We start from the raw sequence: 26,174 nt of genomic DNA on the forward strand, positions 1-26,174 counted from the left end.
TGCCTCAGGCAGGTTTCCACATGCCTATAAAGGGCACTTGGATAGGCCCGGTCACACTGAGTTGGACAGCTCAGTGGAGGAACTGAGAAGGTGTGCTCAATTTCAAGAGCTGTCAGTCAGCTGCTGCCAAGAGAAAAGGCCCAGGCAGATAACGCAGTACGTTATCAGGCCAATTTCTGCCTGTAGGCCTCTTGTTTGCAAGCTCTGCACCGGGGAAAATTTAGCCTAAAGAGCGAGGTCTGAAAGACCATGTGACCTAACTGCCATCTCTACCAGTGAGTAAGTCAGAGCCAAGAAGCAGGCAACCACTTGCCTGAAGTCTCAGCCTTAGCGGTTTCCCTTAAGCCAACACCTGGCCAGTGCTTCCAAACTATAACTGGGAATTGTGTTAAAATGCCAATGCTGACTTAGCAGGTCTGAGGAGGGGCATGAGAGTCCACATTCTGCCCCCTTCACAGCTTCATGGAGGTCTGTGTACTTAAACACTGTGAAATGCTTACCATAATTAGTTACTTAATACAGCCACCACCTCACACAGTGTGTGGGGAGGGGCCGGGCGGGGGGAACACGTAAATTGACTCTTTCAGCAAATTTCAAGTACACAATACAGTGTTATTAACTATAGCAACCATGTGCCATGTTATATCCCCAGGACTTATTTCTACTGTACCTGGAAGTTTGTATTCTTGGACTAATACTGGCATGTTTTCTCCAGCCCTCAGCCCCAGGGAACCAGCATTCTACTCTCTATGAGTTAGACTTTTGTTCTTCGATTCCACATAGGACTGGGATCACACACTATTTCTTTTTCTTTTTTTTTCTTTTTTGTCTTTTCTAGGGCCTCACCTGTGGCATATGGAAGTTCCCAGGCTAGGGGTCCAATCGGAGCTGTAGCTGCCGGCCTACACCACAGCCACAACAATGCCAGATCCTTAACCCACTGAGCGAGGCCAGGGATTGAACCTGCAACCTCATGGTTCCTAGTTGGATTCATTAACCACTGAGCCACGATGGGAACTCTTTCTATCTAGTTTATTTCACTTATAGTATAAAGTCTTCCAAATTCCTCCATGTTGCTGCAAATTGCAGGATATTCTTTTAAATGGCTGAATGATATTTCATTGTGTGTGTGTGTATATATACATAGTATAATATATATGGTCTACTGTATATATAACATGTATGGTATATTGTATAAGTGTGTCTACCTATACACATATAGATTACTTTTTCTTTATCCAGTCATCTGTTGATGGACACTCACGTTTCCATGTGCTGGCTATTGTGAGCCATGCTACAGTGAAAGTGGGAGTACAGATATTTCTTCAAAATACTGATTTTGGTTCCTTCAGAAAAACACCAAGAAGTGGGATTGCTGGATCATATAGTAGTTCTATCTTTTTTTTTTTTTTTTTTTTTGTGGCAAACAAAATTTCCCAGGCCAGGGATCAAACCTGAGCCACAGTAGTGACAATACTGAATCCTTAAACAGTAGGCCATCAGGCAACTCCAGTAGTTCCATTTTTAGCTTTTTTTGAGAAATTTCCACTGTTTTTCATTGTGATTGAACCAATTTATACTCCTACCAGCAGCACCCAAAGTCTCCCTTTGCTCCACATCAACAGCACTTATTATCTCTTTTCTTTTTGATAATAATCATTCTAACAGCGTGAGGTGATATCTCACTGTGTTTTGATTCGCATTTCCCTAATGATTAGTGATGCTGAACACTTTTTCATGTACCCTTTGGTCATCTGTATGTCTTTGGAAAAATGTCTGTTCGGGTCCTTTCCACATTTTGAGTGGGATTATTTGTTTGCTTTGAGTTGCATAAGTTCCTTTTATATTGCAGATGTTAACCCCTTATCAGATATATGGCTTGCAATATTTTCTCCCATTCCATATGTTGCCTCTTCATTTTTTTTTTTTTTTTGGTTTCCTTTGCTATGAAAAGCTTTTTTAGTTTGATTCAGTTCTATTTGTTTAGTTTTGCTTTTGTTGCCTTTACTTGTGGTGTCATATCCAAATAAATAAATAAATAAATAATTGCCAAGACCAATGTCAAGGGGCGTTTCCCTTATGATTTTCTTTCCAGGAATTTTACGGTTTTAGGTCTTACATTTTAGATGTTTAATTCATTTTGAGTTCGTTTCTTTGGCACATGGCTGTCCAGCTTTCCCAACACTATTTATTAAAAAAAAAACTATCCTTTTCTCCATAGGCTCCTTTGTCAAGAATGAGTGGACTGTGTGTGTATGGGTTTATTTCTGGGCTCTCCATTCTGTTCCATTGGTCTATGTGCTGTTTTTATACCTTCACTGTAATGTTTTTATTAATGTAGCTTTGGAATATAGTTTGAAATTGGGAGGTACGATTCCTCCAGCTTTGTTCTTTCCCAAGACAGCTTTGGCTACTCAAGGTCTTTAATGTGATAACAGTACATTAACAGGATGAAAGGTAAAAATTATCTCAGATGCAGAAAAAGCTTTTGACAAAATCCAACATCCATTCATGAATAAAATTCTCAACAAATTATAGAAGGAATTTACTTCAACACAATGTAGGCCATGTATGACAACAAAATGTACATAAAGTTGAAACCATAAAATTAAAATTCTAAAATTACTTGAAAGAAATATGGACAGTTAGCCACTTAATCAATAAAGAAATCTTTTAAGGGTTTTAGAAAGTTTTTCAGAATATTTAGGCCATAATATTGATGAAAATTGAAATAAAAGTCTCCATCTTTTTTCCAAAGGCTATAGTTTTCATTTTTGTAAGTTGTATTTGGTTCAGTTTTTCAAATAAGCCCTTTTAAAAAAATAGTATTTGTCCTTTCATTATGCTTCATATATCTTCTTTGAACTCTAAAATTTTTAGGAGTTCCCATCATGGCTCAGTGGCTAATGAATCTAACTAGGAACCATGAGGTTGCAGGTTCAATCCCTGCCCTTGCTCAGTGGGTTAAGGATCTGGCATTGCCATGAGCTGTGGTGTAGGTCACAGAGGTGGCTCGGATCTGGCTTTGCTGTGGCTCTGGCGTAGGCTGGCGGGTACAGCTCCGATTAGACCCTTAGCCTGGGAACCTCCATATGCCGCGGGAGTAGCCCTAGAAAAGGCAAAAAGACTAAAATAAAATAAAATTTTTACATTTTCTATTTTACAATTATGATATTGTAGTGTCTTTGTTTTCTGTTCTTATCATCTCAAGATTAAATTTTCTGTTCCCTATGCTTGTTGACTCTCTCTTATGTTGGATCATTTCCTGACATGGTTTTAAAATGCTTTTTCTCAACTCATGTTCAATGAAGATTGACTTTTCCATGGAATCCCATATTACCTGGCTTACAAAATTTTTCCTATGGAAGGCTTTGTGCTTTTTGATGCTGGGGTCCAGGAATTCTAATTATTTCTCAGCTTAGGATTCTCGCACTTGCTGGATAGTCTCTGCTGTTACACAGTCTTGCAGCATGGATCTTTTACAGGAAAGTCTTTGAGTCCCATGGAGATGATAATCCCCCATCTCCCTCTTTGGGTTGTTGGGTAGTGTTTCCCTAATCCCCTCTTCACAGCTTGATGGTTCTGGACTTACTTCATGTTCGCAGTTCCAACTTCCTACCACAAGGTAGAAACACCCAAAGCTCTACACCTCCTACCAATGCTTGGACATTGAAACCCATCCCACTGCCTACATGGTCTGTGTCTGAGCCTCACCACTATCCAGGAGCCACATATCGGCTAATTTCTTCAATTTTGAGTTTCTTCATTTCTGGAAACCTATTTTCTTCTCTTTCTCTCTTTCCCATTTTTTCCTCCTCATTTTCTAGCTAAGATACTTACTAAAAATTTTGTTTTACTTTTTTCCAGTATGCCACTTCCCTCTACTGTCATAATAAGTAAATACTGGAAAAATGGGGAAAAGTATAGAATCATATTTGAAAGTCATTTTTGGCTTAAACACTTGAAATGACTATAACAGTATCGAGGAAATTATAAGGTTTTCTTTTCAGAGGGCAGCAAAAATAGACTAAAATCCTGCGCAAATTTGGGTTGGTAATTTCACCTTATTTTCCTCACTTGTAAAATAATGATTATTATCAAGGCTTCATTGTAAACATGAAATTTTAAAACATATTAAAAAGTCTTTAAAGGAGTTGCCATTGTGGCTCAGTGGTAATGAACCCAACTAATAACCACGAGGATGCGAGTTTGACTCCTGGCCTTGCTCAGTGGGTTAAGGATCCTGCATTGCTGTGGCTGTGGTGTAGGTCAGCAGCTACAGCTCTGATCTGGCCCTTAGCCTGTGAACTTCCATGTGCCGCAAATGCGGCCCTAAAAAAAAAAAAAAAAAAATCCACTTAATATCGAGCTTCAGAAGTGCTTAATAATTAGAAGCTAACACTGTTACTGGTATTAGGCACCAGCTGGTTTTACAATGCCACCTACTATGGAAAACAAAGAGAAAGGAAATAAAGAAGAGTATAATTGACATTCAAGAAAAGCAATGACACCTCCTTTGGATGCTTCCCAATAAAACTAAACTTACTTTTTGTATTAGGTATGACCTTAATTTTAAAAGAATGAGATTTCCCCAGGTCAATATATTTCAGGACGTTGAGGGACAGTGAGCCATCTTGTTGCTGAAACCAGTAATTACATGGTTTTGAATATATCTTCCATGTTCGGCCATTCCTTTGCCCAAAGTTGTATAAGAACCAGGAGTCTTTCAGAAAGGTCATATTGTTGGGTACTCTTCCAGGCATAGTAGCAATAGCTAAAGCATTCTCATTATCTAAAATCCTTGTGATCAGGAAGCTGCTGTAACCAGGAATCACCACAGTCTTCTCTATATCTGAATCTTGAAATGAGGACGTATCACCTGAAGCTAAAACAGGAATGATTGAATATAAAGTAAAATAGCCAAGTCTCTTCAAGCAATACTTGTAGACATAACTGATGTATACAGTATTTGAGTATTTTATGTTATTTTATTTGCTTTTTTAGGGCTGCACTGGTGGCATAAGGAAGTTCCCAGACTAGGGGTCAAATCAGAGCTGCAGCTGCTGGCCTACACCACAGCCACAGCAATGGGGTATCTGAGCCACATCTGCGACCTACACCACAGCTCACAGCAACACTGGCTCCTTAACCCACCGAGCAAGAGCAGGGATTGAATCCATGTACTCATGGATACTAGTTGGATTCATTTCCACTGCACCACAATGGGAACTCCTTCTTTTATTTTATTTTATTTTATTTTATTTTATTTTATTTTATTTATTTTTGCTTTTTAGGGCCGCACCCAAAGCATATAGGGGTTTCCAGGTTAGGGGTCAAATCAGAGCTACAGCTGCTGGTTTATGCCACAGCAACACCAGATCCGAGCCCTGTCTGCAACCTACACCATAGCTCACAGTAATGCTGGATCCTTAACTCACTGAGCAAGGCCTGGGATCAAACCTGCAACCTCATGGTTCCTAGTTAGATATGTTTCTGCTGCACTGCAATGGAAACTCCTCTCTCATTTATTTTAGTATTCTATTTTTCTGTTCTAACAAAACTAAGGGACAGCAAATTGATTGAGCACATGCTACTTCCTCAGTTGTGTTGGAATGATTTGTTCAATGATTTGGAATGATATGGGAACTCCCTTTATTTATGTTTGTATTAATGTAGAGTTGATTTACAACATGCCAAAATTAGCTATTTCTATTTTTTTTTCTTCTTCTTTTTGGCTGCACTTGTAGCTCTTGGGCCAGGGATCGAATCTGAGCAACAGCTGCAATGCCAGATCATTAATCCACTGTGCCAGGCTGGGATCAAACCCATGTTGTCTCAGAGACAATGCTGGCTTCTTAACCAGCTGCACCACTTTGAGAACTCCTGAGTTTTTAAAGTATGATTTTAATTTAATTTAATTTTTTTTTTTTTGCCATTTCTTGGGCTGCTCCTGTGGCTTATGGGGGTTCCCAGGCTAGGGGTCAAATTGGAGCTGTAGCCGCCAGCCTACACCAGGGCCACAGCAATGTGGTATCCAAGCCGCGCCTGCAACCTACACCACAGCTCATAGCAATGCCAGATCCTTAACCCACTGAGCAAGGGCAGCAACCTCATGGTTCCTAGTCGGATTCGTTAACCACTGCGCCACGACGGGAAGCCCTAAAGTATGATTTTAACTAGATTTTAGGTAATAATTCAAATTATTTTGTAGAGAGTGTATCACATATATGCCAACCACAACCTATACTTTAACCTTTCATGTGAAACTAGTTCTATAAAATTTTTGGCAGGGGAGTTCCCATCGTGGCTCAGCAGTAACGAACCTGACTGGTATCCATGAGGATGGATGTTCAATCCCTGGCCTTGCTCATGGGTTAAGGATCTGGCATTGCTCTGAGTGTGGTGTAGGTTGCAGACATGGCTCAGATCTGGTGTTGCTGTGAGCTATGGTATAGGCTGGTTGCTAAAGCTCTGATTCAACCCCTAGCCTGAGAAGTTCCATATGCCCTGGGTATGGCCCTAAAAAGACAAAAAAAAAAAAAAAACCTCAGCAGAAAAAAAAAAAAAAAAAAAAAAAAAAAATGACCAGAGCCATAGCAACGCCAGATCCAAGCTGCATCTGTGACCTACACCACAACTCATGGCAATGCCGTAGCCTTAACCCATTGAGCAAGGCCAGGGATTGAACCTGCAACCTCACAGTTCCTAGTCAGATTTGTTTCCGCTGGAACTCCTGATAATTTAAATTTAAATGCTTAAAGTTTGAATGCTCTAAAGCACTACATTTCCCCCCCCCCAACATTTATGTTTTTGATGTCACAATTTACATATTTTTATTTTGTGTATCTCTTAACTACTTATTATAGTTATTTTTATTACCTTTGTCTCTAACTTTCATATGAGCTGTATAAGTGATTAACTACAATCTTTACAATATTATTTTGAATTTTACTATATATTTACCTCTATCAATGCAAATTACACTTTCATATGTTTTCCTATTACTGATTAGCTCTCTTTTGTTTCAGCTTAAAGAAATTCCTATAACATTTCTTGTAAGGCCAGTCTAGGATGATAAACTCCTTTAGCTTTTGCTTGTCTGGAAAACTCTCTCTCTCCTTCAATTCTGAATGACAACTTTGTTAGGTAGATATTCTTGGTAGGCAATTTTGTTTCTTTAAGCACTTTATCATGCCGCTCCCTTCTGACCTGCAAAGCTTCTGCTGAAAATCTGCTGATATTCTTATGGGGGTTCTACCGTACCATAAATCAGAAAAGTAATAAATTGCTTTTTTCTCGCTACTTTTAAGATTCTCTTCTTGTCTACTTTTGACATTAAAAGGATCATACACCGTGATCAAGTGGTATTCCAGGGATGCAAGTATTTTTCACTATCTGCAACTCAATATGATACACCACATAAGCAAATTGAGGAATAAAAACCATAGGATATGCATTTCTCTAATAACTAGTGACGTTGAGCATTTTTTCCTGTGCCTGTTGGCCATCTGTATATCTTCTTTGGAGAAATGTCTATTCAGGTCTTTTGCCCATACCTCCTCACACCTGGCAGAGTGGCCATCATTAACAAGTCAACAAATAACAAATACTGGAGTGGGTGTGGAGAAAAGGGTACCCTCCTACACTGTTTGGGGGGAATGCATAAATTGGCATGATCACTATGGAAAACAGTATGAAGGTACCTCAGAAAACTAAATATAGAACTACCATATGATCCAGCAATTTCACTCTTGGGCATATATCTGACAAAACTTTCCTTGAAAAAGATACATGCACCCCCATATTCATTGCAGCACTATTCACAATAGTCGAGACATGGAAACAACCTAAATGCCCATTGACAGATGAATGAATTAAGAAGATGTGGTAAATATACACAATGGAATACTACTCAGCCATAAAAAAGAACAAAGTAATGCTATTTGCAACAATATGGATGGAACTAGAGACTCACCCTAGGTGAAGCAAGTCAGAAAGAGAAAGACAAATACCATATGATATCACTTATATCTGGAATCTAATACATAGCACAAATGAACCTTTCCACAGAAAAGAAAATCATGGACATGGGGAAAAGACTTGTGGTTGCCAAGAGGAAGGAGAGGGAGTGGGATGGACTGAGAGTCTGGGGTTAATAGATGCAAACTATTGTATTTGGAGTGGATAAGCAATGAGATCCTGATATATAGCACAGGGAACTATATGGTCACCTGTGATGGAACATGATGGAGGATAATGTGAGAAAAAGAATATATATATATCTGTGTGTGTGTGAGACAGAGAGAGAGACTGGGTCACTTTGCTGTATAGGAAATTGACAGAACACTGTAAACCAACTATAATGGAAAAAAATAAAAATTAAAAAAGAAAAAACTCATAGGATTACATCAATAGATGCAGAAAAAGTTTTTGATAAAATTCAACATCCATTTATGATAAAAACTCTCCAGAAAATGGACACAGAGGAAACATACCTCAACATAATAAAGGCCATATATGACAAACTCACAGCTAATATCATACTCAATGGTGAAAAGCTGAAAGCAATTCCTCTAAGATCAGGAACCAAGGATGTCCAATTTCATCACTTATATTCAAAACAGTTTTGGAAGTCCGAGCCACAGCAATCAGAGAAGAAAAGGAAATAAAAGGAATCCAAACTGAAGAAGTAAAACTGTCACTGTTTGCAGATGGCATGATACTACACATAAATCCTAAAGATCCTACTGGGAAACTACTGGAGCTCATCAATAAATCCAGTAAATTTGCAGGATACAAAATTAATATATAGAAATCAGTTGCATTTCTATATACCACCAACAAAAGATCAGAAAGAGAAATTAAGGAAACAATCCATTTACCATCATATCAAAAAGCATAAAATATCTAGGAATAAACCTACCTAAGGAGGCAAAAAATCTACTATAAGACACTGATGAAAGAAGCTGAAGATATCATAGATGGAAAGATATACTGTGTTCTTGGATTGGAAGAGTCAATAGTATTAAAATGACCACCCTACCCAAAGCAATCTATAGACTCAGTGCAATCCCCATCAAATTACCAATGGCATTTTTCAAAGAATGAGAAAATTTAAAAAAAAATTTTGTGGAAGCTCAAAATATCCTGAATATCCAAAGCAATCTTGAGAAAGAAAAATGGAGCTGGAGGAATCAGGCGCTCTGACTTCAGACTATACAACAAAGCTACAGTCGTCAAAACGGTATGGCACTGGCACAAAAGCAGACATATAAATCAATGGAACAGGATAGAAAACCCAGAAATAAACCCATGTACTTATGGGCAATCAATCTATTACAAAGGAAGCAAGAACATACAATGGACATTTTAATTATAATGTGTCTTTGTGTGGGTCTCTCTGAATTCATCTTATTTTAGAACTCTATAGAATTTTCCTAGGTTAGGAAAGTTTTCAGTCACTACTTCCTCAAATAATTTTCCTGCTCCTTTCTCTTTCTCTCTCTTCTCCTTCTAACTGCTCAAATTCATTTTTTCTGGAGGTCTTTCCTGAACTCCAGACTTGTCTTTCTATATATCCACTTTGTTTGTCCACTTAGATGGAGTAACAAGAACCTTACATTGAATATGATATCTCCCACAATTACTGAAATAGCCTCTTCACTGATTTATCTGCTTTTCCTCTTGCCCTCTCTCCATCACTGCCCAGTCTATTCTCAACAGAGCAGTGAAGGTGATCTTGCTAAAATGTAAGTTTAATCATATCACTTTCTGCTTAAAACACTCCAGTGGCTTGCCATTTGCTCAGACTGAAAAAAAAAACAACCACAAATCCTTATAATAAACTATGGCAACTTTTTTTTTTTTCAGGTCCACAGCCATGGCATATGGAAATTTCCAGGCTAAGGGTCGAATCATAGCTGCAGTTGCCAGCCTACACCACAGCCACAGAAATGCCAAATCTGAGCTGTGTCTGTGACCTACACCACAGTTCACCTCAATGCTGAATCCCTATTCCACTGAGTGGGGTCAGGGATCGAACCCATGTCCTCATGGGTACTAGTCAGGTTTGTTACTGTTGAGCCACAAGGGGAACTCCTAACTATGCTAACTTTTGTTATGTATTATCATATAATCCTTTGAAACAGAAACATCCCACATAAGAATGATTCAAAATTATTTCATTATTTAGGGTAAAATCTGCATGGACCTCCTATCTTCTCTCATGTCTCCTGAGCACTGTTTAAGACAAAATAACATCATAGACATTAATGACAGGTATTACTATTGATGAAATATCAATGAAGTGATAGCCAGATTTTATTATATTAGAAGTAAAGAATTCCTTGAGGAATCTAAGTATATGTAAACATCTGCAGATTATCAATTGGACTCAATTCTGAAATCTACTCTTCTATTAAAAACATGAACACTCTTCCCAAAAGATAATTTTTCATTTTTCCCTGCCATCAGAGATATATTATTATACTTACTTTGTAATTGAAGACTAAGTTTATAGAAGAAATTTCCAGCTTGATTAATGGAAAGGGAACTAGACAAACAAGAGCTTTCATGTACTGCCTCTATTCCAAAAGGGTCTATCATTTCTGCAATAACTGAGGACAAAAATCCTTTAGGGGTGTCATGGTACAATATCTCTCTTATGTAAGCTGTTCCAGTTTTCCTAAAAAAATAAACCAACAAACATCAAGCTACTCGGATAAAACAGTGGCTTAAATGAGCAAGTTTATGAACATATAAGCTGTAAATAAAATATACCACAATTGGCTAACAAATGAGTATTTGAGTAACATTTGTTCAACCTCATTAGCACTCAATGAAATGTCATTTACAGCAACGGGATATAATTTTTCAACTACCAATTAGCAAAGATTTTTAAAAGACAGTGTTTAATTATGGTTAGAACTGAGTAGAGATAGGCACTCATCCACTACTAATGGGACAGTCAACCGGTATAAGATTCCTAGAAAGCAATTTGACATTATGTGCTAAGAGTTCTAACATTAGAGTTCCCCCTGTGGCTCAGTGCGTTAAGAACACAGCATGGGCTCCATGAGGATGTGGTGCGATCCCTGGCTTCCCTCAGTGGGTTAAGAATCCTTAAGCTGAGGCATGGGTCACAGAAGTGGCTCGGATCTGGCGTAGGCTGGCAGCTGCAGTTCCAATTCCACCTCTAGCTTGGGAACTTCCATATGCCATGGGTGTGACCTTGAAGAAAAAAAAAAAAAAAGACCTCTGACGTTATTTTTCCCCCTTCTGATTCCATATGATAGGGCTCTGTCCCAAGGAAATAACTTGGAACACAGGGAGGAAGAAAAGCCTTCTAGACAAAGATGTTCATTACAGCATTATGATAAAAGAGATCAAAAACGCCAAGAATATGGAGTTCCCGCTGTGGTGCAGTAGGTTAAGAGTCCGACTGCAGAAGCTCGGGTCACTGCAGAGGCACGAGTTTGATCCCCAGCCCAGGGCAGTGTGTTCAAGAATCTGGCATCGCCGTAGCTGTGGTCTAGGTCAAAGCCGCAGCTCAGATTCACTCCTTGACCTGGGAACTTCCATATGCTGTGGGTGTGGCCATTAAAAAAACCCCCAACAATATGACCCTGCAATCCCACTCTTGGGCATCTATCCGGATAAAGCTCTACTTAAAAGAGACACGTGCACCCGCATGTTCATTGCAGCACTATTCACAATAGCCAGGACATGGAAACAACCCAAATGTCCATCGACAGAGGATTGGATTCGGAAGATGTGATATATATACACAATGGAATACTACTCAGCCATAAAAAAGAATGACATAATGCCATTTGCAGCAACATGGATGGAACTAGAGAATCTCATACTGAGTGAAATGAGCCAGAAAGACAAAGACAAATACCATATGATATCACTTATAACTGGAATCTAATATCCAGCACAAATGAACATCTCCTCAGAAGAGAAAATCATGGACTTGGAGAAGAGACTTGTGGTTGCCTGATGGGAGGGGGAGGGAGTGGGAGGGATCGGGAGCTTGGGCTTATCAGACACAACCTAGAATAGATTTACAAGGAGATCCCGCTGAATAGCATTGAGAACTATGTCTAGATACTCATGTTGCAACAGAAGAAAGGGTGGGGGAAAAACTGTAATTGTAATGTATACATGTAAGGATAACCTGACCCCCTTGCTGTACAGTGGGAAAAAAAAAAAAAAAAACCCAACAGTAGGAAAACTAAGTAAATGGTAATACCTGATCTATTTAGACAAAATGCATCTATTAAAATGCTACTTACAAAGAGTTTTTTGTTTTTTTTTTTAATTCATTTATTTATTTAGTCTTTTTTTTTTTTTTTTTTTTTTTTTTTTTTGCTATTTCTTGGGCCGCTCCCGTGGCATATGGAGGTTCCCAGGCTAGGGGTCCAATTGGAGCTGCAGCCACCGGCCTACGCCAGAGCCACAGCAACGCAGGATCCAAGCCGCGTCTGCAACCTACACCACAGCTCACGGCAACGCCGGATCGTTAACCCACTGAGCAAGAGCAGGGACCGAACCCGCAACCTCATGGTTCCTAGTCGGATTCGTTAACCATTGCGCCACAACGGGAACTCCCAGAGAGCCTCTTTATTTATTTAGTTAGTTTTTGTCTTTTGAGGGCTGCACCCAAGGCATATGGAGTTTCCAAGACTAGGGGTCTAATCCGAGCTACAGCGGCCAGCCTAGGCCACAGCCACAGCAACAGGGGATCTGAGGTGCAGCTGCGACCTACACCACAGCACACGGAAACACCAGATCCCTAACATACTGAGCCAGGCCAGGGATTGAACCGGCAACCTCTTGGTCCTAGTCGGATCCATTAACCACTGAGCCACGACGGGAACTCCACAAAGAGTTTTGAATTACATTAGGAAAGTTGTCATATTACAACATCTAAATGAAAGAAGCATGGTGAAAAATGTTGAAATGCATATTGAAAAGGATAAATCAGCAATTCATTAAACAGTTGTGATTTCAACTGTCTTCTTTATATTTGCCTGTTTTTTAGGAAATTTTTGCAATGAGCATTGCTTTATAATCAAGAAAAACAATCTGTGTTTAAAATGTTAAGCTAGGATATCTACATGCAAAAAAATAAATCTGGACAAAGACCTTACTTCCTTCACAAAAATCAACTCAGAGTGAATTATATAGATTTAAACATAAAATGCAAAACTCTAAAACTCCTAGAAGAGAACATAGGAGAAATCTAGATGAACCTGGGTATGGTGGTGACTTTTTAGATATAACACTAACAGTACAATCTGTGAAAGAAAAAAATTAACAAGCTATACTTTATTGAAATCAAAAACTTCTGCTCTGTAACAGACACCATCCAGAGAATTGGAAGACAAGCCATGGACTGGTGAAGACATATCTGACAAAGGACTGTTGTCTAATATAAACTGTAGGAGAGGAATAAAACCTCTTTTTCCTCTCTCCTCCTTGGTTCTGTGCCTGGGACCCTAGAAATTAAACTAACAGAAGACAGGTTGACAATAGGAAACCAACTGTTTATTAGTGTGTGTCATTCTTATACTGGGAAGAGACATCAGTGATGAGTAACCCAAAACGGTGGTTAGAACCAGGGCTCACCAAGCATCTTAAAAAAGAACAATAGGTAGTGTCTGTTGTTGAACAGAAGAAACGAATCCGACTAATATCCATGAGGATGTGGATTTGATCCCTGGCCTCGCTCGTGGGTTGGGGATCTGGTGTTGCCGTGAGCTGTGGTGTAGGTCACAGATGTGGCTCAGATCCCCTGAGTGGCTGTGGCTGTGGCTCTGGTGGCAGCTGCAGCTCCAATTCAATCCCTAGCCTGGGAACTTCCATGTGCTGCGGGTGCGGCCCTAAAAAGATAATAAATACATTAATTAATTAATTAATTAATTTGTGGAGAAGTGCTAAGGTTTTTAGGGGTGTGGTAGAGTGTGAAAGAGCAAATATATGAGAGAAACTACTGGAAGATAAATGTTGTTTTCAGTAATGCTTGTTAGGCAGATCCCTCTCAGACCCAGGAATTTCCAAATGGCGCAGGTGTGGCCCTAAAAAGAAAAAGAGTGAGGGAGCTGTGTGTAGAGAAGGGGTACATGGGAGCTCTCTGTACTTTCTTTATGCTCAATTTCATTGTGAACCTAAAGCTACTCTAAAAAATAATTTTTTTACCATAATTAAAAAAAATTAACTTTGCCTCTGAAGTCACTGACCAATAGCCAGGCAGATCCCCCAATCACCAAAGCTGTCTCCTCACTTCTCCCACCAACAGAGAAATAAATGAGTCTTTTGTATTCAAGTGTCTAAGATTGCCCTTGGGGGCCATCAAACTCCACTCTTCCAGGAGAGGTTAGATGTCAGCTTTTTAAAAAAAATTTTATTGGAGTATAGTTGACTTATGATGTTGTATTCGTTTCAGGTTACACTTTGCAAAGTGAACACTGGAAAGTTTTTTTCCCAGATGAGTTATTACAAACTATTGAGTAGATTTCCCTGAGCTATACAGTAGGCTCCCATTAATCATCTATTCTATACAGTAGTTGTTATTCTCATCCTCCCAATTCCCCCCCCCCCCCCGCCCACAGTTTCCCCTATGGTAACCCTATGGATTGGTTTTAAAATCCGTGAGTCTGTTTCTGTTTATAAACAAGCTCCTCTGTATCACTTTTTTTATACATTCCACATATAAGTGATATTGTATGCTATTTATTTCTGTCTTACTTCACTCAGTATGCTCATCTCTAGGTCCATCCATGTTGCTGCAAGTGGCATTATTTCATTCTTTTTATGGTTGAATAATATTCCATTGTATAATACCACATCGTCTTTATCTATTCCTCTGTTGATGGACATTTAGGTTGCTTCCATGTCTTGGCTATTGTAAATAATGCTGCAATGAACATTGGGGTACATGTATCTTTTCAAATTATGGTTTTCTCTGGATATATGCCCAGGAGGGGGATTGCTGGATCATATGGTAGTTCTATGGAATTTTAAGGAATGCCATCCTGTCTTCCGCAGTGGTTGTACCAATTTACATTACCACCAACAGTGTAGGAGGGTTGCCTTTTCTCCACAGAGTCTCCAGCACTGTTTGTAGACTTTTTGATGATGCTCAGTTTGGCTGGTGTGAAGTGCTACTTTTGATTTGCATTTCTCTAATAAGTAGCGATGTTGAGCATCTTTTCATGTGTGTGTGTGTTTTAACCATCTGTCTTCTTTGGAGAAATGTCTTTTTAGGTCTTCTGCAAATTTTTTGATTGGGTTATATATTTTTTTGATATAAAGCTTCATGAGATATTGTATATTTTTAGGAGATTAATTCCTTATAATGCTTGGTTTGCAAATATTTTCTCCATTCTGTGGGTTGTCTTTTTTTCATGGTTTCCTTTGCTGTGCAAAAGTTTTTAAGTTTAATTAGGTCTTGTTGGTTTATTTTTGTTTTTATTTTCATTACTCTAGAAGGTGGATTAAACAAAATACTGCTATGATTTATGTCATAGAGTGTTCTGCTATGTTTTCCTTTAGGAGTTTTATAGTATCTGGCCTTACATTTAGGTCCTTAGTCCATTTTTTTTATACAGTGTTAGAGAGTGTTCTAAGTTCATTCTTTCACATGTAGCTGTCCAGTTTTCCCAGCATCACTTATTGAAGAGACTACCTTTTCTCCTTTGTCGTAGATTAGTTGCCTGGGTTTATTTCTGAGATTTCTATCCTGTTCTATTGATCTCTGTTTCTGTTTTTGTGATAATACCATACTGTTTTGATGACCGTAGCCTTGTAGTATAGTGTGAAATTGCAGAGCATGATTCTTCCAGTTACATTTTTCTTTTTCAAGATTGCTTTGGCTATTCAGGGTCTTTTGTGTTTCCATGCAAATTTTAAAATATTTTGTTCCAGTTCTATGAAGAAGGTCTTTGGTAACTTGATAGGGATTGCTTGAATCTGTAGATGGTCTTGGATGGTATAGTCATTTTGACAATATTGATTCTTCCAATCCAAGAGCATAGTATATCTTTCCATCTATTTGTGCCATCTTTGATTACTTTCATCAGCATCTTATAGTTTACAGAGTACAGGTCTTTGACTCTTTAGGTAGATGTGGAAGCAACTAAATGTCCTTTGACAGGGGAATGAATAAAGAAGATGTGGTACATATATACAATGGAATATTACTCAGCCATAAAAAGAACAAAATAATACTGTTTGCAGCAACATGGGTGGACCTAGAGATTATCATACTAAGTGAAGTAAGTCAGACAGAGAAAGACAAATACATGAGATCACCAATATGTGGAATCTAATAAAAAATGATACAAAAGGACTTATTCACAAAACAGAAATAGACTTAAATGTTTTGAAACCAAATGTAAGGTTACCAAAGGGGAAACATTGGGGGAAGGGATAAATTGGGAAGTTAGGATTGATATATACACACTACTATATATGGAATGGATGAGTAAGAAGGACCTACTGTATAGCACAAGGAAATCTATTCAGTACTCTGTAGTGAACTATATGAGAAAAGAGTCTGAAAAAGAATGGATACATGTATATGTATAACTGATTAACTTTGCTTTATACCTGAAACTAGCACAACATTATAAGTCAATGATGTACCAATAAATTTTTTAAAAATTTATCTCTTCTCAGAAAATCCAAAAGAACATGTAGAAAAATACTGGAATTGTCAAAAAAATTTAGCAACTTTGAAAAATGTAAGACTGCTACACAAAAGACATCTGCTTTTGCTTTCGATGCAAAAAGAAGCAACCCAACAAGAAACAAAACAGATAAATCACAGTTACCACTTTCCTTAAGCCATCAGAGAACTAAGGTCATAAGATAACCAACTGACCTGACATCCAGAGGAATAAGCCATTCCAAGAAAAGTCTGAACACAGGAACAGTCTCATTTATGGAAGAGCGTGGGAGGGAGAAATACAGCGCTGGCCACAAAGAAAGCAAGTAAGAAGTAGCTAAAATCATACAACAACAACAACAGCAACAACAAAACTGCCAAAGGCCAAGTATGTGCTGGCCTGAGAATTTGGAAATGCTGGGGCACCTTTCCAAAGGGAGTCTGCACCCACTTGCAAGCTCTTTCCCGTGGGCTTCCCTAGAAGCTCAGAAGAAAGACCAGGCAGGGAATAGACCAGAGTGCCCCTGTTGGCAGTGCAGGTGGCAAGGGAGTATGGGGTGAGGTCAGTGGGGACGGAGAGGATGGGAGGAAACAGGCATGAAGCCTACTACTCACTTTCCTGAACCTTCTTTCATAAGAAGCAAAAGGCTTAAGCCACAGCGGGTAGGCATTAAACACTTGCACACAGGCCTCAAAAGAGGTGATCCATAGCTGGAGAGGGGGACCTGGAGGGTGCTGGCACTGAAGCCCTGGCTCCCCTCCTCCCTCCTTTACTCCCTCCCTCCTCCTTCTCCCCTATGCAGCAGAAGCTTTAAGCTACTGGGAGAATGGAAGCAAAGCCATCCATCACTGGGGCACAGGTGAAGACACATTATGGATAAGGGAAGGATAAACTAATAACTCTCTACCCTTATGGAGGGTCAGGAGGCTGTCTTGGGCCTAAAGTTCTAGGAGAACAGATAGTTATTTTACTGCAAGATCCAAGAATCTCCACCCAAGATCTAATTGCAGATATAAGGCAGAATTTGGCTGTGAGAAGTAATTTCTTTTAACAGGTTGTTTGCTTTTTTTTTCTTCTCCTTAACAGAACTTGACAAGCTGAGTCTAACATTGAAAATACAAGAACAAAGGCCAAGAAAAACCAGGAGGGGGTGCTAGTCATACGGATTACCTAGTTAGAGAAATTGAGTCATGTGACCTAAGGAAGACAGATAGCAATGACATAGATGGGGACAGACTGACACACATGTGGAACTATAATATACCGCCAGCGTGACACTGCAGATGAGGGGGAGAAAAGGGAGGGACTTATTTGCACAACTGGTTAGCCGTATTAAGAAAAGAGAAAGAAATCTGATTCCTACTTCACACGACACATCAACATCAATTCTAGATAGATTAAAAACTTAAAAGTACAAAGCAAAAGATTAAAACTACAAGGCAGAATAGGAGAATAGCTAAATAGAGTGCAGCATAATCATATGTGTCAATACAGATACGTACATCAATATCAAATAATTTTTAAAACATATGGGGTAATAGTAACAGCATCAGGTTGTATGAAAAAGACAGGTCACGGGAAAAGGTAAAATATTGGCAAAACGAAACAATATATTTTGATACATACATATGTTAAAGCTTTAAAGCATCATTTAAAAAAAAGGCTCACACAAAATTCAAGCTAAAGCTTATTTCTGGGGCAGCATGGTGCTGGAGGCTGGGGAGAGGCAGGGAGAAAAGCTGCCCAGAAGCAATGCTGGAAGGGGGAGGGGCCCCAACAGAGTGGAAGACTTGCAGAGGCTGGGAGGGGATGCAGAAAGTTGTCCCCAGGTGGAAGGGTCACTGCCTTCAAAGGACTCTGGAGGTTTCCATCAGCAGACTCCTTATCCCACCTCCCTCTGATCACCCAAACTCCAGAAGCTACCAGGGAGGGAGGATATGAGTCCAAAAATAATAAGGAGAAACTCTCCTCCCCAAGCTCCAGGCTCTCCAGGCTGGGTCAGGTTCAAACAGAAGTTTCAAAAAACAGACTTAGAGAAGTTCCTGTTGTGGCTCAGTGGGAAATGAATCTAACTAGCATCCATGCATGAGGACGCAGGTTCAATCCCTGGCCTTGCTCAGTGGGTTAAGGATCCAGGGTTGCCGTGAGCTGTGGTGTAGGTCGCAGATGCGGCTTGGCTCCAGTGTTGCTGTGGCTGTGGTGCAGGCCCGGCAGCAACAGCTTTGATTCGACCCCTAGCCTGGGACCATCCCATGAGGCCCTAAAAAGACCAAATAAATTAATTAATTAATTAAAAAAACTTAGATAAGACTTTGAAGTTTTTTAAAACACTAACAGGGATGGAGTCACGTGGTAACTGGCTGACTTAAGAGTGTTTAAGGCAGGAAGTATTTAGTTACTCTCTAAGAGAAAAGCGATGAGACTTGCCTGATACTTTACCTAGAGGCAGAAAGGAAATAGGTCCGCAGAGGGAATCTGAGAAGGAAGGAGGAAAACTAAAGCTATCTAGCTGATTCAGTAAACAGATTACACATAATCAGTCCGGTTACTCACCTCATTAAAAGCCTCGACGGCTTCTCCTTCCCTTAAAATAACATCCACATTCCTCACCGGGACCCAAAAGGCCCCACCTGACCTGGTCTTGAAGGACTTTTCTCCTTGGGTCCTGACACAAGTCACTCTGGCTTTTCCTTTGGTGTCTCAAACACACATCAGATCCTTTGGCCTGGGGCCTTTTCCACACGGTTCGCTCATGCTGGAACCTTTTCCTACCCCACTCCTTCCTTCAGTCTCATTTTTCTGATCTCATCGTAAGCATCATGGCCTCTGAGAAGCCTTCCAAGATCCTTCAAACAAGGCCTCAGCTCCCAGGAAATCACTCTCTCAAAGCTTTGCGCTCCTCTGTTGCAGACTTGGGTCAGCTGTCATTACACAACTGTCTATGTCCAGTGACAGCCCAAGGCCTATATAATAGACAGATTTCAACCTGGTGGAAGAAGGCCCACCCCTTTGGAGATGGGTGAGTTTCTGGTAATCTGAAACTGTTCCTTTTTTGGTTGTTATATTTTGGGGGTTGGTTATAGAATTCATAGTATCTTTCAAAGAAAAGCTTTTAGGGAGTTTCCATCATGGCTCAGTGGTTAACGAATCTGACTAGAAACCATGAGGTTGTGGGTTCGATCCCTGGCCTTGCTCAGTGGGTTAAGGATCTGGTGTTGCCGTGAGCTGTGGTGTAGGCTGCAGATGCAGCTCAGTTCCTGTGTTGCTGTGGCTCTGGCATAGGCCAGTGGCTACAGCTCGGATTAGACCCTTAGCCTGGGAACTCCATATGCCACAGGAGCAGCCCTAGAAAAGGCAAAAAGACAAAAAATAAATAAATAAATAAATAAAGCTTTTGGGCCTAAAGGTAGCTTTAAGAGTCATTGGCTCTGGCCAATGTCTCTCAAGTAAGAGTGCTTGGGAACTCTGCATACCCTGACACACAGTCTTTTTGCAGGATGGCCTCTCCGTTAAATGTGCTTGCCTTTAGGACACACACACAACGGCCATGTGAGTGAGCTCCATGGACCCAGTGTGGCTCAGGGGCTGTTGATACTCAAGATGACAAACACTCCTTTCTTTGGTGCTGATATACCTTGCCCCGTGTTTCTAAAACTGCGACTTTGTACCAAGGCACATTGGAGTCCATAGATGTACTTGGCCTTCTGAGATGTCAGAAAGAGACTCTCTTTGACTAAGAAAATTATTCCCAAAAGGTAGGCTCAAAATTTAGAATTTAGAACATCTAAGTAAAAATGTGACGTTAATCAGTACCTACCTGGAGTGTATCACTTTTCCAAAGTGAATCTCGTTGAATTTCTTGGTGTAGATACTTCCCTGAGGTTCATTCTCAGGCACATATGCATAAAAGATCATTTCATTTAAGGTGATATGCTGCGGAGCAAGGGCTGTCTCAAAGCCCATGTCAGGAGCCTGGAATATGAAAAAAGAAAAGATTGTATTTAAATGTAAAATGTAAAAATCAAAACATTGTATTTAAGTGTAAACAATTTAATTTTTTTTTTTTTTTTTTTTTTTTTTGCTTTTTAGGGTCACACTCGTGGCCTATGGAAGTTCTCATGCTTGGGGTTGAATCAGAGCTGTAGCCACCAGCCTACAAAACAGTCACTGCCACACAGGATCTGAGCTGTGTCTGCAACCTACACCACAGCTCACAATAATGCTGGATCCTGAACCCACTGAGCGAGGCCAGGGATTGAACCCACATCCTCATGGATACGAGTCGAATTTGTTTCTGCTGCGCAGCAACGGGAACTCCCAAATGACTTTCTGTTTCCATCACGGCAAAGGGTGAATAACAACTTTGCTTCCAGTTCACATAAAAACACAGTTTTGTTTATCAACAGGAGGAGTATTTCAACACATTCTGCCTGAATATCCATGCACGGGCTCAAGGGAACACACATTTTTCTGTTGAGGAGGGAAAGAAATGCCGAGGAGTGAAACTCAGTTGACGTTTCCTGTGCAGAGGGTTGCAGTGAAGACTCGAGTGTCTTGGCTTGTGTGAGGGGGAGGAGTCTGCACGTGCACATTCTAGAACTTGGCTCCTATTTGGCATTTTCTGTAAGAAAGGGGCTAGGAGCACCTCTCATCACTTGAGAACTGCTCCCCCAACCTCATCTCAGGCTGGTGACTATGCACAGCTGCAGTCTGAGTCCCCAACGCTAGTGGCATAGTCCCTGCTCGCTTCTGCTCCGCAAGGCTTTCCCTTGCCACTGTCAACACCTTTGGCCCAGAATCCAGACCTGAAGTTCTTCCTCTCAACACATCCTTCTCTGATCCTGACCTTGCCCAGCTTGGGAACTTGTATGGGTGAGAAGACAGGTGGGGACCAGTCCCAATGGGGTGTGGGAGTTGACCTTGTGGCTTGTGACATGAGCACGGGGTGGGAGATAATGCAGGCTGGTTGGGGGCACAGCCATCGGATAGTGCCTTCAAGATCCATTTTCCGTCATGGCTTTTCCCCTGGTCTCAAATTTGGGAGCCCACCGAGAAGGGGAGAAAGTGGGAAACAGAAGCCAGGAGAATACATGTGGGACTGAACAGATGGCTTAAGGACTCTTGAAAATGACTGTCAATGCTTTCAGAATTCTGCACGACAGTCTAGCCTGGGAGCGGCAAGAACATCCCATAAGAAGAACATACAAGTCCAGGGAAAGGCAGCACAGTGACTAAAGACACAGGCCCTGGAACCTGCTGCCTCATTCCATTAACTAGTGGTCTGTGTGATTTGGGGTGAATTATTTAGCCTTCCTGTGCCTCACTTTCCTTATAGGTAAAATGAAGATAAATAACTGCTATAAAGATTAAGTGCTCAGGACATTGCCTGGCATGTTGTCAGAGACACAGAAGGTCTAGGGGTTATTTGTATCCAGAGAGGGTGCATGTAGTTTGTTTTGGGAGAAGGAGGTGATAATATGGAGCATGATTTTCTTGAAATCACTCACCTTGGGTATAAAAACCCCTATTGGCTTTATTTTTATTTATATGGCTGCATCTGCGGCATATGGAAGTTCCTGGCCAGGAGTCGAATTGAAGCTGCAGCCTTTGGCCTATGCCACAGCCATGGCAACACTGGATCTGAGCTGCATCTGCTACCTATGCCACAGGTTGCAGCAATGCTGGATCCTTAACCAACAGAGCAAGGCCAGGGATTGAACCTGCATCCTCATGGAAACTATGTTGGTTCTTAACCTCTGAGCCACAGTTGGAAGTTCCCATCATTGGCTTTTCATTTTAATAATAATTTAACCTTTCACATGAAAGAACTAAGACATTTTCTTTCTTTCTTTCTTTCTTTCTTTCTTTCTTTCTTTCTTTCTTTCTTTCTTTCTTTCTTTCTTTCTTTCTTTCCTTCCTTCCTTCCTTCCTTCCTTCCTTCCTTCCTTTCTTTCCTTCCTTCCTTTCCTTTCCTTTCTTGCTTGCTTGCTTGGTTGGTTGCTTGCTTTTTAGGACTACATCTGCAGCATATGGACGTTCCCAGGCTAGGGGATGAATTGGGAGCTGTGGCTTCTGGCCTAAGCCACAGCCACAGCAATGCAAGATCTTTAACTCACTGAGTGGGGCCGGGAATCAAACCCACATCCTCATGGATACTAGTTGGGTTCAGAACTCACTGAGCCACAATGGGAAAGCCAAGACATTTCCCAACACTTGTGAAGTTAGTGAAGCAAATTTAGGTAACTGCTGTTTTGGTTAGTGCTACCCTCCTGATCATGTGGCTTGATTTAAGTCTATGCAGATTCACACAACAGAATGGCAAACAAATACACAAGGAGACATGTGATGGCATCTTATTGTCCCTAAAAAGCTCCACTTTACTCTCTACAAATATCTCAGACAGACAGGGAAGTTATAACATCACCTTCTGGACCACAGTCTTGGCCTGGTAATTTCTATTAACACTAGAGTCATCTTTTATTCTAATTCTTTTAAGCCAAAGGGCAGCTTTTATTAAATCCCACTTAAAAAAATCTGTCCAATTCTTTGCTGATGTATTGATGAGAATTAATTATCACAATTTTGTGTCCTATCATGAGTTCATAGGTATATGTACCTTCACAAATGGCACATTATCCATTGAAATTATTAGGAAAATCTAATTATGATATAATTTGTGAAGTAGATGATGACTTCTTTCTCTGTTGGCATTAGAAAAGGGAGAAGCAAGGGGACAGGGTTAATATGAAAGAAGAAAGGTAAAATGGTGGGGAAAAAAAGAACTCATGTTTCTTAAAGGTCAATCTTGAGAGGTGGAGCGTCAAACCCACCATGAGCTTGGGTTGGATCTAACTTAGCATATCTGGTGGATTGCTGTGAAGACACTTACATGAAAATATCCTGGGAGCTCCCATTGTGGCTCAGCAGAAATGAACCCAACGAGTATCCATGAGGATACAGGTTTGATCCCTGGCCTTGCTCAGTGGGTTAAGGATCCAGCATCACCACTAGCTGTGGCATGGTTTGCAGACATGGCTTGGATCTGGTATTGCTGTGGCAGCAATCACCAGCTGCACTCTGATTTGACCCTGAGCCTGGGAATTTCCATATGCCACAGCTGTGGCCCTAAAAAGCAAAATAAATAAATAAAATAAACAAATAAATAAATATTTTTTAAAAAGCAAAAGCAAAAGAAAAGATCCTGGGGAGAGTTAAATCTATATAACCCTGTATGGGACTTGACAGATTTTGGAGATCTTCCCTTATATATGGAGGTTTTCCCTTTAGTTAAGTAGAGCAAAGAGCATAAATAAGAGTTTGGCACAAGGAAAATATTTTCCCATTTTCCCATATCTCTGTATATAGAATATGGCATCTTTTCTTAAAACATAGCAAATTGTTTTAATGCATGGTATCACTGACCTGTCCAAAAATACCTTTAGAATTTCCAAAGGCACCAAATGACCCACTAGCTTCAAAATGATCTGGAGTCAGTTTATGTATGAATCCCATGTGGTCATAGTATAATGTGAAAATCTGATCAGAGATGGATCCGATTTCAGTATATCTTCCTAATCCTATTAGGAAAGAAACTGTCTCTCAATAGTGATATTATACAATTAGAGAACTTTTAAACTATATATTACAAAAACTTCATTTAAACTAAGAGGTAGGACAGTGGAATACGACTCAGCTATAAAAAAGAATAAAATAATGCCATTTGTAGCAACATGGATGGACCTAGAGATTATCATACTCAGTGAAGTAAGTCAGGTAGAGAAAGACAAATATCATAGGATATCACTTATATGTGGAACCTAAAAAATGATACAAATGAACTTTTTACAAGACAGAAATAGACTCACAGATATAGAAAAAACTTATGGTTATCGAAGGAGAAAGAGGGAGGGATAAATTAGGAGTTTGAGATTAAAATATACATACTACTATATATATAAAATAGACAAGTAACAGGACCCACTGTAGAGCACAAGGAACTATACTCAATATCTTGTAATAACCTATAGTGGAAAAGACTCTAAAAAAGAATATACATAAAATGAATCACTTTGTCGTACACCCATAACTAACACAACATTGTACATCAACTATATTTCAATAAAAAATTTAAAAACTAAACTAAGAGGTGAGAGAAGGGCTCTGAGGTTCCAGAATTAGCAAAATACCATGCTGGTCTTTGGTGAGTCTCTGGAAAGTCTTTTTCAGGCTCCATTTCGTTGCAGAACCTGTTTGCTGACATAGGTGAAGGACAGACAGAGCAAGGGGACGTTTATGAATTCTAGACAAAAAAAGGTTAGCTCCTCCCGGCAGTGGTTCTCTTCCTAATATTGAAATCAGACTCCTGAATAGGCAGAAGGCAGTGAGAAAATAACCCTCCGGAAGGCACGGGGAATTATCAGTAGAGACCCCTGGGTCATTAGTTAGACTAGGATTAATATGTTAAACCAAATTTGGTGTCTTGCATTTCTCTTGTGTCTTAGGCCACTTCTCACTGCTAGACAAACCTATATCTCTCCCCATCCATCCATCCATCCATCCATCCATCCATCCATCCATCCATCGATTTATTTGAGGAATTAGCTCATGCAATTATGAAGGCTGAGAAGTGCTATATGATCTGTCGTCTATAAGATGGAGAATCAAAGGCCTGAAGACCAGGGGAGCTGAAGGTGGAGTTCCCAATGAGATCCCAAAGGCCTGAGAACTGGGGCAGGGGTGGGGGGTATTGATATAATCCCAGTTCCAGGACAGGAGACAACCAGAGTCCCAGGTCAAGCAGGCTGGTAGGAAGCAAAGAGGATGAATTCCTCTTCCTTCCACCTTTTCATTCTGCTGAGGCCTCAAGGGACTGGATGATGCTCACCCACCCTGGGAAGGGCCGTCTGCTTTACTGAGTCCATGGATTCAAACACTAACCTCATCCAGAAACACCTTCCCAGACACACTCAGAAATGTTTTATTTGGGCACCCCCTTGGCCCACTCAAGTTGAAATATAAAAGTAACCATTAAAATTGCTAAGATCCAATATGCCATATTTCATCTATACATGTAAGATACACTTTTTCACATTTTTACACCTGGGAAATGAAGATGTTTTATAATTGATGTGTCTTACAATCATTGTCCACTAGGTGACAGTCACACCATAGTCGTCAATCGGTTACACATGCATGTACTTTGTCTCCACTCTATATTGTCATCACTTGGAGTTTCCTGAAACACTAGTATGATACATGTTGAGATTTTGTTTTGTTTTGTTTTGTTTTTCGTTTTGGCCACATCCATGGCATGTGGAAGTTCCCACGCCAGGGATCAAACCCTCACCACAGTTGACCAGATCCTTAAACCTCTGTGCCATGCAGGAACTTCCAATACGTACTGAGTTTTAATGTTGCTTAAAATGCCTTAAAATATTACATTATAATTTGGCATTGAAACAAAATTACTGTAGGTGTAACAAGAGAGGAAAATAAATC

At 40.1% G+C, this 26,174-nt stretch overlaps 1 protein-coding gene across 1 annotated transcript in view; it reads right to left on the minus strand.

Annotated features, from left to right (window-relative positions):
- The window catches only part of CATSPERB (cation channel sperm associated auxiliary subunit beta), a 91,813-nt gene that overhangs the window by 15,669 nt on the left and 49,970 nt on the right, over window positions 1-26,174 (minus strand). The window contains exons 15-18 of the mRNA XM_021099620.1: window positions 24,099-24,253; window positions 20,494-20,648; window positions 10,494-10,684; window positions 4,547-4,885 (exon numbers count right to left, since the gene is read on the minus strand). Coding sequence (XP_020955279.1) covers window positions 4,547-4,885; window positions 10,494-10,684; window positions 20,494-20,648; window positions 24,099-24,253 — 840 coding nt within the window. The remainder of the gene's footprint in view (window positions 1-4,546; window positions 4,886-10,493; window positions 10,685-20,493; window positions 20,649-24,098; window positions 24,254-26,174) is intronic.

The sequence above is a fragment of the Sus scrofa genome, chromosome 7, assembly GCF_000003025.6.
Source record: "Sus scrofa isolate TJ Tabasco breed Duroc chromosome 7, Sscrofa11.1, whole genome shotgun sequence".
NCBI lineage: Eukaryota > Metazoa > Chordata > Mammalia > Artiodactyla > Suidae > Sus > Sus scrofa.